Source organism: Eucyclogobius newberryi, unplaced genomic scaffold, assembly GCF_026437365.1.
Source record: "Eucyclogobius newberryi isolate DKJ021-1_F unplaced genomic scaffold, fEucNew1.0.hap1 SCAF_22, whole genome shotgun sequence".
Lineage (NCBI taxonomy): Eukaryota > Metazoa > Chordata > Actinopteri > Gobiiformes > Gobiidae > Eucyclogobius > Eucyclogobius newberryi.
The window spans coordinates 28613732-28632189 of NW_027315857.1; the positions used below are offsets into that span (position 1 = coordinate 28613732).

General features: G+C 47.5%; 1 protein-coding gene across 1 annotated transcript in view; it reads left to right on the forward strand.

Annotated features, from left to right (window-relative positions):
- LOC140371354 (retinal guanylyl cyclase 1-like) overlaps nucleotides 1-18458 on the forward strand; it is a 40284-nt gene that overhangs the window by 13179 nt on the left and 8647 nt on the right. Inside the window, exons 7-16 of the mRNA XM_072458459.1 lie at nucleotides 1434-1653; nucleotides 3498-3573; nucleotides 3647-3731; nucleotides 5971-6087; nucleotides 6745-6828; nucleotides 8972-9148; nucleotides 9946-10099; nucleotides 10692-10835; nucleotides 11070-11227; nucleotides 11290-11453. Coding sequence (XP_072314560.1) covers nucleotides 1434-1653; nucleotides 3498-3573; nucleotides 3647-3731; nucleotides 5971-6087; nucleotides 6745-6828; nucleotides 8972-9148; nucleotides 9946-10099; nucleotides 10692-10835; nucleotides 11070-11227; nucleotides 11290-11453 — 1379 coding nt within the window. The remainder of the gene's footprint in view (nucleotides 1-1433; nucleotides 1654-3497; nucleotides 3574-3646; nucleotides 3732-5970; nucleotides 6088-6744; nucleotides 6829-8971; nucleotides 9149-9945; nucleotides 10100-10691; nucleotides 10836-11069; nucleotides 11228-11289; nucleotides 11454-18458) is intronic.

Genomic DNA, 18458 nt, shown 5'->3' on the forward strand with positions numbered 1-18458 from the left:
CTCTCCCTTTCTCTCTCTCTCTCTCTCTCTCTCTCTCTCTCTCTCTCTCTCTCTCTCTCTTTCTCCCTCTCTCTAACCCATAAAAGAAAGAAAGAAGAAAGATAAAAGAAGGTGCAACGTCATTAGCCTCTGTAATAAGAATAGTAAAAGTATTAAACATAAAAAAAAGTGATAACAATACAATGCTGTTCTTCTGGCATTTTTGGCGAGCGTGGTGAGCGTGGGGAGCGTGGGGAGCGTGGCCAGTGTGGCCAGCATGGTGAGGGTGGTGAGGGTGGTGAGCGTGGCAAAGGTGGTGAGCGTGGTGAGGGTGGTGAGGGTGGCGAGCGTGGCGAGGGTGGTGAGCGTGGCGAGGCTGGCGAGCGTGGTGAGCGTGGCGAGGGTTTCAGATGTTGTGTCTCTGTTTTCCGATGTTGTCTCTGTGTTCAGATGTTGTGTCTCTGTTTTCAGATGTTGTGTCTCTGTTTTCCGATATTGTGTCTCTGTTTTCAGATGTTGTGTCTCTGTTTTCAGATGTTGTGTCTCTGTTTTTAGATGTTGTGTCTCTGTTTTCAGATGTTGTGTCTCTGTTTTCCGATGTTGTGTCTCTTTTTTCAGATGTTGTGTCTCTGTTTTCAGATGTTGTGTCTCTGTTTTCAGATGTTGTGTCTCTGTTTTTAGCTGTTGTGTCTTTGTTTTCAGATGTTGTGTCTCTGTTTTCAGATGTTGTGTCTCTATTTTCAGATGTTGTGTCTCTATGTTCAGATGTTGTGTCTCTGTGTTAAGATGTTGAGTCTCTGTTTTCAGATGTTGTGTCTGTTTTTAGATGTTGTGTCTCTGTGTTCAGATGTTGTGTCTCTGTGTTCAGATGTTGTGTCTCTGTTTTCAAATGTTATGTCTCTGTGTTCAGATGTTGTGTCTCTGTGTTCAGATGTTGAGTCTCTGTTTTCAGATGTTGTGTCTCTGTTTTCAGATGTTGTGTCTCTGTTTTCAGATGTTGTGTCTCTGTTTTTAGCTGTTGTGTCTTTGTTTTCAGATGTTGTGTCTCTGTTTTCAGATGTTGTGTCTCTATGTTCAGATGTTGTGTCTCTGTGTTCAGATGTTGAGTCTCTGTTTTCAGATGTTGTGTCTCTGTGTTCAGATGTTGAGTCTCTGTTTTCAGATGTTGTGTCTCTGTTTTCAGATGTTGTGTCTGTTTTTAGATGTTGTGTCTCTGTGTTCAGATGTTGTGTCTCTGTGTTCAGATGTTGTGTCTCTGTTTTCAAATGTTATGTCTCTGTGTTCAGATGTTGTGTCTCTGTGTTCAGATGTTGAGTCTCTGTGTTCAGATGTTGAGTCTCTGTTTTCAGATGTTGTGTCTCTGTGTTCAGATGTTGTGTCTCTATTTTCAGATGTTGTGTCTCTATTTTCAGATGTTGTGTCTCTGTGTTCAGATGTTGTATCTCTGTTTTCAGATGTTGTTCGGAGGCCGGTCTGGACTCGGTCTTCAGGCTCGGTTCCTGGTCCTGGACTCTGATGGAGACAGGTTTGTCCCGACCCACAGTTTGGACCCGGCGCACACGGACGCTCTGATTGGAGGACTTAAAGAACTGTCGCACAGCTTTATTTTCCCCGGAGGAAAACCTGGCAGTGCCGCTTTCTGTTGGTTCAGCCCGGACGACGCCTGCGCTCCAGGTCAGAGCAGAACAATAATAATACATTTAAATATAGCCGCAAGCGGCAATGATCAGCCCTCTCGCCGAAAGAGGAGGGGGCGCTCCCGCTCCCCAATTGTCCTTTTATTACATCTACTGCTGAATCTGTGACGCTGTCACATCTTCCACCATTTGTTTTACCATTCAAAAAGCCATTTTATTTTGAATTCTTGGCAAAATGTGTGGCTTCGCCGCACAGACACCGTGACTCTTTGAATAAAAATGTGTATAACTTTTACCTCTGAAGATGAGTCTCACCAAATCTCAGGTTAATAGGGCTAACGCCCGAGGAGGAGTTCGTGAAAGTATAAAGTATAAGGATGTTCTGGCAATTTCCCCATTGGAATAACACGGGAGGTTACAGTCATTGTTGGCAAAGCCGTAACAATTATGACATGGGTCTCATTGACTTTTGTGATCAAGATGCCAAAATTGCGTTCTGTGTCAAATTTCGTCAAATTTCGCAAAACTAAACATTTAACCTCCATATAAAATCTGTAGGGGGCGCTGTGGTGCCAAATTAATTTATTTGACTTCAAGTAGGTTTAGGGCAAAGAGTTTGTCAACTGATTCTAATTTGACGCAATTCGGACTTTATCTGCGCAAACGGCAGAAATTTTAAATTTGGGAGATTTCTGAAATTCTAGCTACAGTTTGCGGCTTCGCCGCACAGAGACCGTGACAGGGTCAATGTCATTTGGATAACTTTTGATGTCCCACTCCTCAGTAGCATTTTCACCAAATTTCAGCTTTTTAGGGCCAACGCCCTGGGAGGAGTTCATAAAAGTACGACGTTTGGAAAAACTCCGAAGTCATGTTTAGCCATTTTTGAAGCAATATGGCCGACATTTGGTTGGGCGGGCGGCGTTGCCGTAACAATATTTTTTACTTCTCTTGTCACCATCTACCTCTGCGCCAAATTTCATGATTCTACCATCAGATTCTTTTTGGGTCAATTCCTATCTCTCAATTCATTTTTGGTACATTTGGGGGCGCTGACGCGCCAATTTTTTTTTTATTTTAGAAAAGGGAGATAGCCAGAATGTAGAGAGGCACAATTTTTAGAGGTGTGCACATTTTTGTGACTTTTCGTCAATGTTCACTGGGTGAAAAATAGGGGGGTTGGTCCCGAGAAGAAAGAAAGAAGAAGAATATTCCGATGCGAAAACAATGTTTCCCATTTTTCAAATATCATAAACTATTCATTTTCAGAACGCGCTCGCACTTTCCCTGGTCACTGACGGGTACTTTCGTTAATTTTGAGTGGGCTCCGCCCACTTTGTGTTTTTGGCCCTCTATACAGTAATAATGTTCAATTTTTGCATTACATGTTTATATGAACGGAACATGCAAGAGATGGGGAACGTATTTGTGAGCTACTTAGCGGAAATGAGTACTTTATATGGGTTAGGGTTATATTATCATCCCAATGTAAAGCGCTCGTTTAGTGTTCACTTTTGCACGGGCTTCGCCCGTTTACAACGGTAATGTTCCATTTTCCTACTACTAATTAGTCTGCACGGGGCGTGCGTGAGTGAAGGAGTGCGTTAGTGAGTGTTTGGAAGTGGGGGAGCGCTTCTCGCTCGATTTCGTGCGCACTACGTGTGCACTTTCGCAGGCCTTACGGAACTAATAGGCCTCTCGCCAGCTTGTGGCGCTCGGGCCTAATAAAGCGCAGAATAGAACAATGGACGTGACATTTAAAAGTGTGTGATACAAACGCTCAAATGTAAATAAAACATTCATCGTTAATTGCGATCGGATCATTAATTGCCCTTATATTCCCACCACATATTAAAAGTAAATGATCTTTTGTACTTTCAGGAATGGACTCGGGAGTCATGTGCTTCCTGTTCCTGCTGCTCTGCGCTCTGATTGGAGGATTTGTCTTCTGGTTCAAGTAAATAGAGATTCCTCTTTTTTTGTTTGAATGATCTGAATAAAAACTAAACCAACGTCTTTTTGTGTAACAGGAAATACAGAACAGCGTCACAAGCCTCCAAGCTGGTCTTCAATCTGGACGACATCGTCTTCATCGACACGTCGGTCTCCAAGAAGGTCAGAGGTCACACCTGCAAAGTGAAAGTGTTATGTTAGAAAAAGACCATATGATTTCACTTTGTGCTTTTGTTTTGCTCAACCACACGCTTATATGCAGACCCTACACCCAATGACATGTAGACCCCACACCCAATGACATGCAGACCCTGCACCCAATGACATGCAGACCCTACTACACCCAATGACATGCAGACCCCACACCCAATGACATGCAGACCCCACACCCAATGACATGCTGACCCCACACCCAATGACATGCAGACCCTACACCCAATGACATGCAGACCCTACACCCAATGACATGCAGACCCTACACCCAATGACATGCAGACCCTACACCCAATGACATGCAGACCCTGCACCCAATGACATGCAGACCCTACTACACCCAATGACATGCAGACCCCACACCCAATGACATGCAGACCCCACACCCAATGACATGCAGACCCTACACCCAATGACATGCAGACCCTGCACCCAATGACATGCAGACCCTACACCCAATGACATGCAGACCCTACACCCAATGACATGCAGACCCTACACCCAATGACATGCAGACCCTACACCCAATGACATGCAGACCCTGCACCCAATGACATGCAGACCCTACTACACCCAATGACATGCAGACCCCACACCCAATGACATGCAGACCCCACACCCAATGACATGCAGACCCTACACCCAATGACATGCAGACCCTACACCCAATGACATGCAGACCCTACACCCAATGACATGCAGACCCTACACCCAATGACATGCAGACCCTACACCCAATGACATGCAGGCCCTACACCCAATGACATGCAGACCCTACACCCAATGACATGCAGACCCTACACCCAATGACATGCAGACCCCACACCCAATGACATGCTGACCCCACACCCAATGACATGTAGACCCCACACCCAATGACATGCAGACCCTACACCCAATGACATGCAGACCCTACACCCAATGACATGCAGGCCCTACACCCAATGACATGCAGACCCTGCACCCAATGACATGCAGACCCCGCACCCAATGACATGCAGACCCTTCACCCAATGACATGCAGACCCCACACCCAATGACATGCTGACCCCACACCCAATGACATGTAGACCCCACACCCAATGACATGCAGACCCTACACCCAATGACATGCAGACCCTACACCCAATGACATGCAGACCCTACACCCAATGACATGCAGACCCTGCACCCAATGACATGTAGACCCCACACCCAATGACATGCAGACCCCACACCCAATGACATGCAGACCCTACACCCAATGACATGCAGACCCTACACCCAATGACATGCAGACCCCACACCCAATGACATGCAGACCCTACACCCAATGACATGCAGACCCTACACCCAATGACATGCAGACCCTACACCCAATGACATGCAGACCCTACACCCAATTACCCGTCAATGACCCCTCAGAGAAACAGTTAAGACCCTCCCTGGTCACACATATAGGAAAAGAAATGATACAAAAACAGGAGGCGTCACCTGTGTGAAGGGCGTGGCCACAGACATTTAAAAACAGGAGGCGTCACCTCTGTGAAGGGCGTGGCCACAGACATGTAAAAACACTGCTCAGTCGTGTCTCTGTGTAAGAATCTCAAAGTATTTTAAATTACCTCATTGAGGCTCTCACAGATCCTAATCCAAGAAGGAAGGTCCTGGGATCGATTCCCGAGTGGTTTGGGTTAGGGTTAGGGTGTAGTTTGCATGTTCTCCTTGTGTCTGCATAGGTTTCCTCTGGGTGCTCTAACCCTGAGGATTGATGTGGATGGAAAAATAAGGCTCAACTTGAAATCCAATAAACCTGAAAATAACCAAATAAATTAGAAACTGAAAAAATGATGTTCAAAATGTCAACTATAGTCCACAGTTTAACATAAAATCTTGCTTTCCCAGTATTATTTCTGTTTCTAATTCTGAAGAGCTTTTGACCCGCATATGTGCTAAAAACATGTACATGTTTAAATATAGGTCAATAATGTTTCAATAGTTAAGGGTAAAATGAAACCAATAAACATTTTCTTTGATGAGAGTTTATTGGGAATAAAATATAACCCTTTAGAGGTCAAGGTTAGGGTCAGGGTCCCTAACCCTAACCCTAGCCCTGACCTTGACCCTAACACAGAAACCACATACGATTGCCTTACTTTTCCTCTGCTTATCTTTCTTCCAACATTTTAACTTTTTGTTTTTGTTGCAGAAAATGAACGATGAGTCGATTATGAGGAGTTTGTTGGAGATTAAGACTCCGCTTCGGTCCATGGCTCGAAGTTACATCCTGGCATCTCCAGAGAGCTCCAACGTGGGAATGTTAGAGGTAATTCTGCACCGCTGCTAAGCTTAACCCTGACCATAACCCTGACCCTGTTAACCCATAACCCTAACCCCTAACCCTGACCAAGTTAACACTGTTACCCTGTTAACCCTGACCATAACCCTGACCCCTAACCCAGACCCTGTTAACCCTAACCCTGACCATAACCCCTAACCCTGACCCTGTTAACCCTAACCCTAACCCTAACCCTAACCCTCTTGTCTGTTTGTTCTTGTGTTTTAGGGGGACTGTGTTTGTTCTTGTGTTTTAGGGGGACTGTGTTTGTTCTTGTGTTTTAGGGGGACTGTGTTTGTTCTTGTGTTTTAGGGGGACTGTGTTTGTTCTTGTGTTTTAGGGGGACTGTGTTTGTTCTTGTGTTTTAGGGGGACTGTGTTTGTTCTTGTGTTTTAGGGGGACTGTGTTTGTTCTTGTGTTTTAGGGGGACTGTGTTTGTTCTTGTGTTTTAGGGGGACTGTGTTTGTTGTGTTTTAGGGGGACTGTGTTTGTTCTTGTGTTTTAGGGGGACTGTGTTTGTTCTTGTGTTTTAGGGGGACTGTGTTTGTTCTTGTGTTTTAGGGGGACTGTGTTTGTTCTTGTGTTTCAGGGGGACTAAGTTTGTTCTTGTGTTTTAGGGTGACTGTATTTGTTCTTGTGTTTCAGGGGGACTGTGTTTGGCTGAAGAAGATTCCAGCGGGAAAAGACCTGATGTCGATAAACTCCAGCACCAAAGTTCTGTTCAGTCAGGTAAACTCTCAGCATGGGCTTAATACGGGCTTAACACAGGCTTAACACGAGTTTAACACGGGCTTAACACGGGCTTAACACGGGCTTAACACCGTCTGAACACAGGCGTAACACGGGCGTAACACGGGCGTAACACGGGCTTAACACGGGCTTAACACAGGCTTAACACGGGCTTAACAACTCTGATACTCATCCTGCTCTGAGTAAGCCCCGCCCACTGGGCGGGTTAGGGTTAGGGTTAGGGGCCCCCTGATAATAGCCTGTCCTTTTTTTGTTTTTGCGTACACTGTGAGTTTCTTCTTTTAATATTTAATTTTTTCATTTTTTAAATATACCGAACACAAAACAGAGCAACACAGAAGGACCAGAGAGACATCAACTAAACTTAAATACATTTAAAATAACAGCATAATGAAATTTAAACATAGGTTCCATTTAGTCCAAAGTCTAGTGAATTTGTCCATTTCCAAATTTAGTCCGAATTGAATTGACTCCTCCTTAACCCTAACCGTAACCCTAACCCTAACCCTAACCCTAACCCTAACCCTAACCCTGAACATTGATTCCCATTTAAAAACAAATCCTAAACTATACATTTTTGGAACGCCCTCGTGCATTCCTACGTCATTGTTGTGTCACTCAGCTTTCATACTCATGTGCAATACTGTCATACTCATGTGCAGTACTGTCATACTCATGTGCAATACTGTCATACTCATGTGCAGTACTGTCATACTCATGTGCAATACTGTCATATTCATGTGCAATACTGACATACCCATGTGCAGTACTGACATACCCATGTGCAATACTGTCATACTCATGTGCAATACTGTCATACTCATGTGCAATACTGTCATACTCATGTGCAATACTGTCATACTCATGTGCAATACTGTCATATTCATGTGCAATACTGTCATACCCATGTGCAGTACTGACATACCCATGTGCAATACTGTCATACTCATGTGCAATACTGTCATACTCATGTGCAATACTGTCATACTCATGTGCAATACTGTCATTCATGTGCAATACTGTCATACTCATGTGCAATACTGTCATACTCATGTGCAATACTGTCATACTCATGTGCAATACTGATACTGTGACACAATGTCAATCATCCTGGTGCAAGAATGTTATTTTTGGATTTTTTATAAGAGTTTTCTTTATAAGATTTTAAGTTTTCTGTGTCTTTAGTATTATACATATTGCCTATTCTGTTTCTGTACCTAATCTATGTTGCAAATATTGGAATCTCCCCATTGTGGTACAAAAAAAGGGTTAGGGTTATCTTACCTTGGGTCCTTGGTCACTGACGGGCTCCGCCCACTGTGTGTTATTGGCCCTCAATACAACAATAATGTTTGATTTTTCCTCTACTAATTGATATGCACAAGACGTGTATGAGTTAACCCTAACCCTAACCCTAACCCTGACCCTGACCCTTACCCTAACCCTAAAACTAAACCCTAACCCTGTGACCCTGACCCTAACCCGTTAGTGGGTGTTTGGAAGAGGTCAAGCGTTTCGCGTGCGATTTCGTGAGCACAAAGAATTACAGAGCTAACAGGCCTGTAGCAGCTTGTTGTGCTCTAAGAATGTTTGAGGATTTGACAGAGTTCAGCAGCTGGATAGCGACATTAGTGAGGTCTTGTGTCTCTCAGTGGAGCAGCAGCAGTGACAGTTTGTGGCTAACCAGCTCCTTCTGGAGCAGGTGGGAGGGGAAAGTCCATCCTCCTCTGCAACACAGTCAGAGAGTTCAGCTCCTCCCCCACAACATGTCCTGCCTTCTTGATGATCTTATTGAGTCTAATAGTATCCCTCACTTACAGAGCACAGCGTACATGATGACACCGTAGACTTGTGCAAATCCTGAGCATTGTCCAGCAGATGTCAAAGAACCTCAGCCACCGCCAGAAAGTAAAGACGGCTCTGGGCCTTCTTGTACACAGTGTCACATTCAGTCCAGTTTATGATGATTTCCAATACTTGACAGCTCTAGTTTTTATTTGAAAGAGCATTCATGGGTCAGTGAACTGCTTGTTTTTTTCATGTCTTCATCCGTTCATCATTGTTTCCACTCCTAACCACACGTCTTTGTTCTGTCTCTTCATCTCTGTCTCTTTTCTCTCAGCTCAGAGAAATGCGCCACGAGAACCTGAACCTGTACCTGGGCCTGTTCCTGGACTCTGGGATGTTTGCCTTGGTTGTGGAGCACTGTCCCAGAGGAAGTTTGGCAGATTTACTGGCAGACAACGACATGAGACTGGACTGGATGTTCAAATCCTCTCTGCTCATCGACCTCATCAAGGTTAGAACATGTGCTCTGACATGTGCCAACACTTTGATAAAACTGCCACTTTTAATCCTGTTGTTGTATATATATTATATTTAATACAGATTTATTCTACAAATTTGATCTTGAATTATTCCATCTTATCTTATTTTAGCATATATGTTAGTTTTATACTTTTTTACTATTATTATTATTACTTTTAGCATTGTTTTTTTTTTTTTTTGTTTCGTCAAAGAAATGTAGAATCTGACTAAAAAAAAACAATGTATACACATTTCCAGATGAACTGACATTAATTCAACTATTTTTGCTCAACTTACTCCAGGAGCGAGGTAAGTTGAACCAGGTCTTGGGATTTGTACTTTCATATTTCAAAATGTCCTGAACCCTAACCCTAACCCTAACCCATGAGTGAAACAATAAATATATGTATTATTTTGTATGCACTCCAAAGTGTAAAATAAAAAATAAATAAAAATAGTTATATATATATATATATATATATACATATATATATATATAATTGCGACAAAAAGGGCTAAAAAATAAGACGAGATTACAAAGAAAAATCACTGAACACATGACGAAATGTAGAAAAATAGTAAAATATTTGTGATTATCTTCAATAATACACTTACTGCATAAATATTCTCCAGCTAGAAGCCTTCAGTCAGCATATTCAAACTTTACTTTGTTCAAAATGTGTTTCTTGATGTACAATAGGAACAATTGTTTGACTGTTGAACAGTAAAATGATTGTTTGTGACAGCATAGTGACCTATGTTTGACCTGCGTTTTTGTGTCTCTTTTAGGGCATGAAGTTCCTGCACCTTCGCGGTCTGAGCCACGGTCGGCTGAAGTCCACAAACTGCCTCGTCGATGGTCGCTTTGTTCTGAAAATCACAGATTACGGACTTCCCATGATCCTCCACTCTCAGGGTCTGCCCGTCACAGAAGACCACCAGGGTAAAAGCTTGTGTTTATCAAGGACAGACAATATTTATATAACTACTGCCGGGAACCAGGACAGACTCTTCAGGCGAGTTTTGTCTCAGACACAAAAGATCTTTTATTCTTCCACTGAATCTACTGAATCCATAGATTTCTCTGGAACATTGTTTTCTCCAAATGCATTTTTCTCCCAACAAGGACACAAAGTTCAGCCCTTAAAGTAGCACCTAAACACACCAAACTTTACAATCTTATACTCAACAAGATTCTGATAGAACCCACACAAGGATTTATCCAAATCTAATTCTAAGTCTGATTTATTCAAGTTTTAACTCCAATAAAGGAGGTCTTTACATGTTGGTTCTGTCTATTTCTGATTTATATATATGTGACATTTTGGCTATTTTTACTCATAAAATGCCTAATTTATATTAAAAATATTACATAATATTATAGTTTACTCACATGAATGTAAGAAAAAAATATTCTTACATTCATGTGAGTAAACTACAGAAAAAGAGGCCTTAAAGCAACCGCACTTTATCCGTAACAGTGTGAAATAATAAAGTCTTCAGTCTTCGCTGATGTTGTATGTCGTCCGTCGCAGGCCTCCTGTGGACGGCCCCTGAGTTGCTGAGGAGCCCCGTGCGAGGGGGTTCTTACGCTGGTGATGTTTTCAGCTTCGGCATCATCATTCAGGAGGTCATCACTAGGACTCTGCCGTACGCCACGATGGACATGCCAGCGCACGGTGAGTGCCCCCTCCGAGCGCCCCCCAAGCCTCCCTGAAACCCCTGAGGCCCCCTGAGGCCCCCTTTATTTGCCTTTACTTGTCCACACAATGGGGACATTTCAGTGTTGCAACACAAGTCGATACAGAAGTAAAAGAACAAATAACTTATAGAAAGCTTTAAAAAAAACACTCTTTCACGGTCAAACTGAAATATTATATTCCAACATGAAGTATTGCTTTTCTGTGGTGCAGAGATCGTGGAGCGTCTAAAGGACCCCCCTGCAGGGGCCCCTCAGTGCAGGCCTTTGGTTGCAGTGGACGAGGCCCCCACAGAGTGTCTGGTTCTTATGAGTGACTGTTGGAGCGAGGATCCTCAGAAGAGACCGACTTTCGATGACATCTTCAAACAGGTACATCGTTTATTTGGTTTGAAACAATGTGTTGGATTGTGATCATTTTCATCATGTTTCAGTTTCGTGGAATAAATCGAGGAAAAAGGGCAAATATCATTGATTCGATGCTTCGCATGCTGGAGCAGTACAGCTCCAATCTGGAGGATTTAATCCGAGAGAGAACGGACGAGCTGGAGGTGGAGAGAACCAAGACTGAAAAACTGGTGTCACAACTACTGCCAAAGTAAGCAGAGCCAAGAGCCCCCAGGAGACCCCAAGAGCCCCCTCAAAGACACCCCCTTTAAGACCCCCCGGGAGACCCCAAGAGCCCCCTCAAAGACACCCCCTTTAAGACCCCCCAGGAGACCCCAAGAGCCCCCTCAAAGACTCCCCCTTTAAGACCCCCCAGTGAGACCCAAAGAGCCCCCTCAAAGACGCTCCCTTTAAGACCCCCCCAGGAGACCCCAAGAGCCCCCTCAAAGACACACCCTTTAAGACCCCCCAGTGAGACCCCAAAGAGCCCCCTCAAAGACACCCTCTTTAAGACCCCCCAGGAAACCCCAAGAGCCCCCTCAAAGACTCCCCCTTTAAGACCCCCCAGTGAGACCCAAAGAGCCCCCTTAAAGACACTCCCTTTAAGACCCCCCCAGGAGACCCCAAGAGCCCCCTCAAAGACACCCTCTTTAAGACCCCCCAGGAGACCCCAAGAGCCCCCTCAAAGACACACCCTTTAAGGCCCCCCTGGAGACCCCAAGAGCCCCCTCAGAGCCCCCTCAAAGACACCCCCTTTAAGACCCCCCAGGAGACCCCAAGAGCCCCCTCAAAGACACCCCCTTTAAGACCCCCCAGGAGACCCCAAAGAGCCCCCTCAAAGACACCCCCTTTAAGACCCCCCAGTGAGACCCCAAGAGCCCCCTCAAAGACACCCCCTTTAAGACCCCCCAGGAGACCCCAAAGAGCCCCCTCAAAGACACACCCTTTAAGACCCCCTAGTGAGACCCCAAGAGCCCCCTCAAAGACACCCCCTTTAAGACCCCCCAGGAGACCCCAAAGAGCCCCCTCAAAGACACCCCCTTTAAGACCCCCCAGTGAGACCCCAAAGAGCCCTTTATGATGAGCTTAAACACAGTATGATACAAATTGTTCAGTGCAAGGTTTTATAAAGTCTACATTTGCCAAATGAAACTCTAGCGGTGAAAACACACAACACACGACCACACACAACACACGACCACACACAAGACACGGCCACACACAACACACGGACACACACACGACAAACACAACACACACACACGACACAAGGACATACCCACGGACACACACAAGACACACAACACACGGGCACACACACGACACACAGGCACACACACGACACACACACCACACACGGACACACACACGACACACACAACACACGGGCACACACATGACACACACGGGCACACATACGACACACACAACACACGGGCAAACACACGACACAAAAGACACACACGACACACGGGCACACAAACGATACACACACGACACATGAGCACACACACGACACACACAACACACGGGCACACACACGAGACACACGACACACACACGACACACGGACACACACACGACACACACACGACACAAGGGCACATACACGACACACGGGCACACACACGACACACACGACACACGGGCACACACACAACACACACACGACACACGGGCACACACACGACACACACAACAAACGTGCACACACACGACACACACAACACATGGGCACACACACGGACACACACACGACACACACAACACACGGGCACACACACGACACACACGACACACACACAACATACACGACACACAGGAACACACACGACACACGGGCACACACACGACACACACAACACACGGGCAAACAAACGATACACACAACACACACGACACACGAGCACACACACGACACACGGGCACATACTCGACACACGGGCACACACACGACACACACACGACACACAAACGACACACGGGCACACACACGACACACACACGACACACGGGCACACACACGACACACAACACACACGACACAAGGGCACACACACGACACACGGGCACACACACGACACACACACGACACACGGGCACACACACGACACACAACACACACGACACAAGGGCACACACACGACACACGGGCACACACACGACACACACACGACACACGGGCACACACATGACACACACGACACACACACCACACACGGGCACACACACGACACACACGATACACGGGCAAACACACGACACACGGGCACACATACGACACACGGGCACACACGACACACATGACACACACGATACACACGACACAGACGAGACACGGGCACACACGATACAAAAGATACACACGACACACACGACACACACGACACACTGGCACACACATGACACACACGACACACACGATAAACACGACACACAAGACACACAGACAAACACACGACACACACAACACACACGACACACAGGCACACACACAACACACAGGCACACACACAACACACAGGCACAAACGACACACACAACACACTGGCACACACATGACACACACGACACACACGATAAACACGACACACAAGACATACAGGCAAACACACGACACACACAACACACACGACACACAGGCACACACACAACACACAGGCACAAACGACACACACAACACACAGGCACACACGACACACAGGCACACACAACACACAGGCACACACGACACACACAACACACAGGCACAAACGACAAACACACAACACACGGGCACACACATGACACACACGACACACAGGCAAACACACGACGCACACACAACACACACAAAACACGGGCACAAACATGACAAACACGACACACAACACACAGGCAAACACGACACACAGAAACACACGACACACAGGCACACGAGACACACGACACACACACGACACACACAACACACAGGCACACACATGACACACACGACACACAGGCGCACACGACACAGGCACACACGACACACAGGCACACACGACACACAGGCACACATGACACACAGGCACACACGACACACAGGCACACACGACACACACGAAACACACAAGACACACAAGACAAACAGCCACACACATGACACACACGACACACGGCCACACACACGACACACGGGCACACATACGACACACACACGACACACACACGACACACGGGCACACACACGACACACACGACACACACGATAAACACGACACACACGATAAACACGGGCACACACATGACACACACGACACACACACGACACACACAACACACACGACACACACACGACACACACAACACACGGGCACACACGACACACACAACACACAGGCACACAAAACACAAACAACACACAGGCACACACAACACACACAACACACAGGCACACACGACACACACAACACACAGGCACACACACGACACAAACACAACACACACAACACACGGGCACACACACACAACACACGGGCAAACACACGACACACAGGCACACACGACACACATGACACACACGACACACGGGCACACACGACACACGGGCACACACATGACACACGGGCACACACGACACACGGGCACACACATGACACACAAGACACACACGATAAACACGACACACACGACACACAGGCAAACACACGACACACACAACACACGGGCACACACATAATACACACAAAACAGGGGCACACACATGACACACACGACACACACGACACACAGGCAAACACACGACACACACGACACACAGGCAAACACACGACACACACAACACACGGGCACACACACAACACACACGACACACAGGCACACACACGACACACACACGACACACGGACACACACACGACACACACAACACACGGGCACACACATGACACACACGGGCACACATACGACACACACAACACACGGGCAAACACACGACACAAACGACACACACGACACACGGGCACACAAACGACACACACACGACACATGAGCACACACACGACACACACAACACACGGGCACACACACGAGACACACGACACACACACGACACAAGGGCACATACACGACACACGGGCACACACACGACACACACGACACACACACGACACACGGGCACACACACAACACACACACGACACACGGGCACACACACGACACACACAACAAACGTGCACACACACGACACACACAACACACGGGCACACACACGGACACACACACGACACACACAACACACGGGCACACACACGACACACACGACACACACACAACATACACGACACACAGGAACACACACGACACACGGGCACACACACGACACACACAACACACGGGCAAACACACGACACACACAACACACACGACACACGGGCACACACACGACACACGGGCACATACACGACACACGGGCACACACACGACACACACACGACACACAAACGACACACACAACACACGGGCAAACACACGACACACACAACACACACGACACACGGGCACACACACGACACACGGGCACATACACGACACACGGGCACACACACGACACACACACGACACACGGGCACACACACGACACACGGGCACACACACGACACACAACACACACGACACAAGGGCACACACACGACACACACACGACACACGGGCACACACATGACACACACGACACACACACCACACACGGGCACACACACGACACACACGATACACGGGCAAACACACGATACACGGGCAAACACACGACACACGGGCACACACGACACACATGACACACACGATACACACGACACAGACGAGACACGGGCACACACGATACAAAAGATACACACGACACACACGACACACACGACACACTGGCACACACATGACACACACGACACACACGATAAACACGACACACAAGACACACAGACAAACACACGACACACACAACACACACGACACACAGGCACACACACAACACACAGGCACACACACAACACACAGGCACACACGACACACAGGCACACACAACACACAGGCACAAACGACACACACAACACACAGGCACACACGACACACAGGCACACACAACACACAGGCACACACGACACACACAACACACAGGCACAAACGACAAACACACAACACACGGGCACACACACGACACACACGACACACAGGCAAACACACAACGCACACACAACACACACAAAACACGGGCACAAACATGACAAACACGACACACACAACACACAGGCACACACGACACACAGAAACACACGACACACAGGCACACACGACACACGAGACACACGACACACAGGCACACACATGACACACACGACACACAGGCAAACACACAACGCACACACAACACACACAAAACACGGGCACAAACATGACAAACACGACACACACAACACACAGGCACACACGACACACAGAAACACACGACACACAGGCACACACGACACACGAGACACACGACACACAGGCACACACATGACACACACGACACACAGGCGCACACGACACAGGCACACACGACACACAGGCACACACGACACACAGGCACACACGACACACAGGCACACACGACACACAGGCACACACGACACACAGGCACACACAACACACAGGCACACACGACACACAGGCACACACAACACAGGCACACACGACACACATGACACACAGGCACACACGACACAGGCACACACGCCACACACGACACACGCCACACACGACACAGGCACACACGACACACATGACACAGGTAAACACGACACACAGGCACACACGACACACAGGCACAAACGACACAGGTAGACACGACACACAGGCACACACGACACAGGCACACACGACACACACAAGACACACAAGACAAACAGCCACACACATGACACACACGACACACGGCCACACACACGACACACGGGCACACATACGACACACAAACGACACACACACGACACACTGGCACACACACGACACACACGACACACACGATAAACACGGGCACACACATGACACACACGACACACACACGACACACACAACACACGGGCACACACACGACACACACGACACACAGGCACACACACGACACAGGCACAAACGACACACAACACACAGGCACACACGACACACACAACACACAGGGACACAAAACACAAACAACACACAGGCACACACAACACACAGGCACACACGACACACACAACACACAGGCACACACACGACACAAACACAACACACACAACACACGGGCACACACACGACACACACACAACACACGGGCAAACACATGACACACACGACACACAGGCACACACGACACACATGACACACACGACACACGGGCACACACGACACACGGGCACACACATGACACACACGATACAGACGATAAACACGACACACACGACACACAGGCAAACACATAATACACACAAAACAGGGGCACACACACGACACACACGACACACACGACACACAGGCAAACACACGACACACACAACACACGGGCACACACGACACACACAACACACACAAAACACGGGCACACACATGACACAAAGGAAACACAGGACACACAGGCACACACAACACACAGGCACAAACGACAAACACAACACACAGGCACACACGACACACAAAACACACAGGCACACACAACACACACAACACACAGGCACACACACGACACAAACACAACACACGGGCACACACATGACACACACGACACACAGGCAAACACACGACACACACACAACACACACGACACACAGGCACACAGTGACATACACGACACACAGAAACACACGACACACAGAAACACACGACACACAGGCACACTCGACACACAGGCACACACGACACAGGCACACACGACACAGGCACACACGACACACAGGCACACACGACACACAGGCACACACAACACAGGCACACACGACACACAGGCACACACGACATACAGGCACACACGACACACAGGCACACACGACACACAGGCACACACGACACACAGGCACACACGACACAGGCACACACGACACAGGCACACACGACACACACAAGACACACAAGATATACAGCCACACACATGACACACACGACACACGGCCACACACACGACACACACGACACACGGGCACACACACGACACACACACGACACACACACGACACACATGGCACACA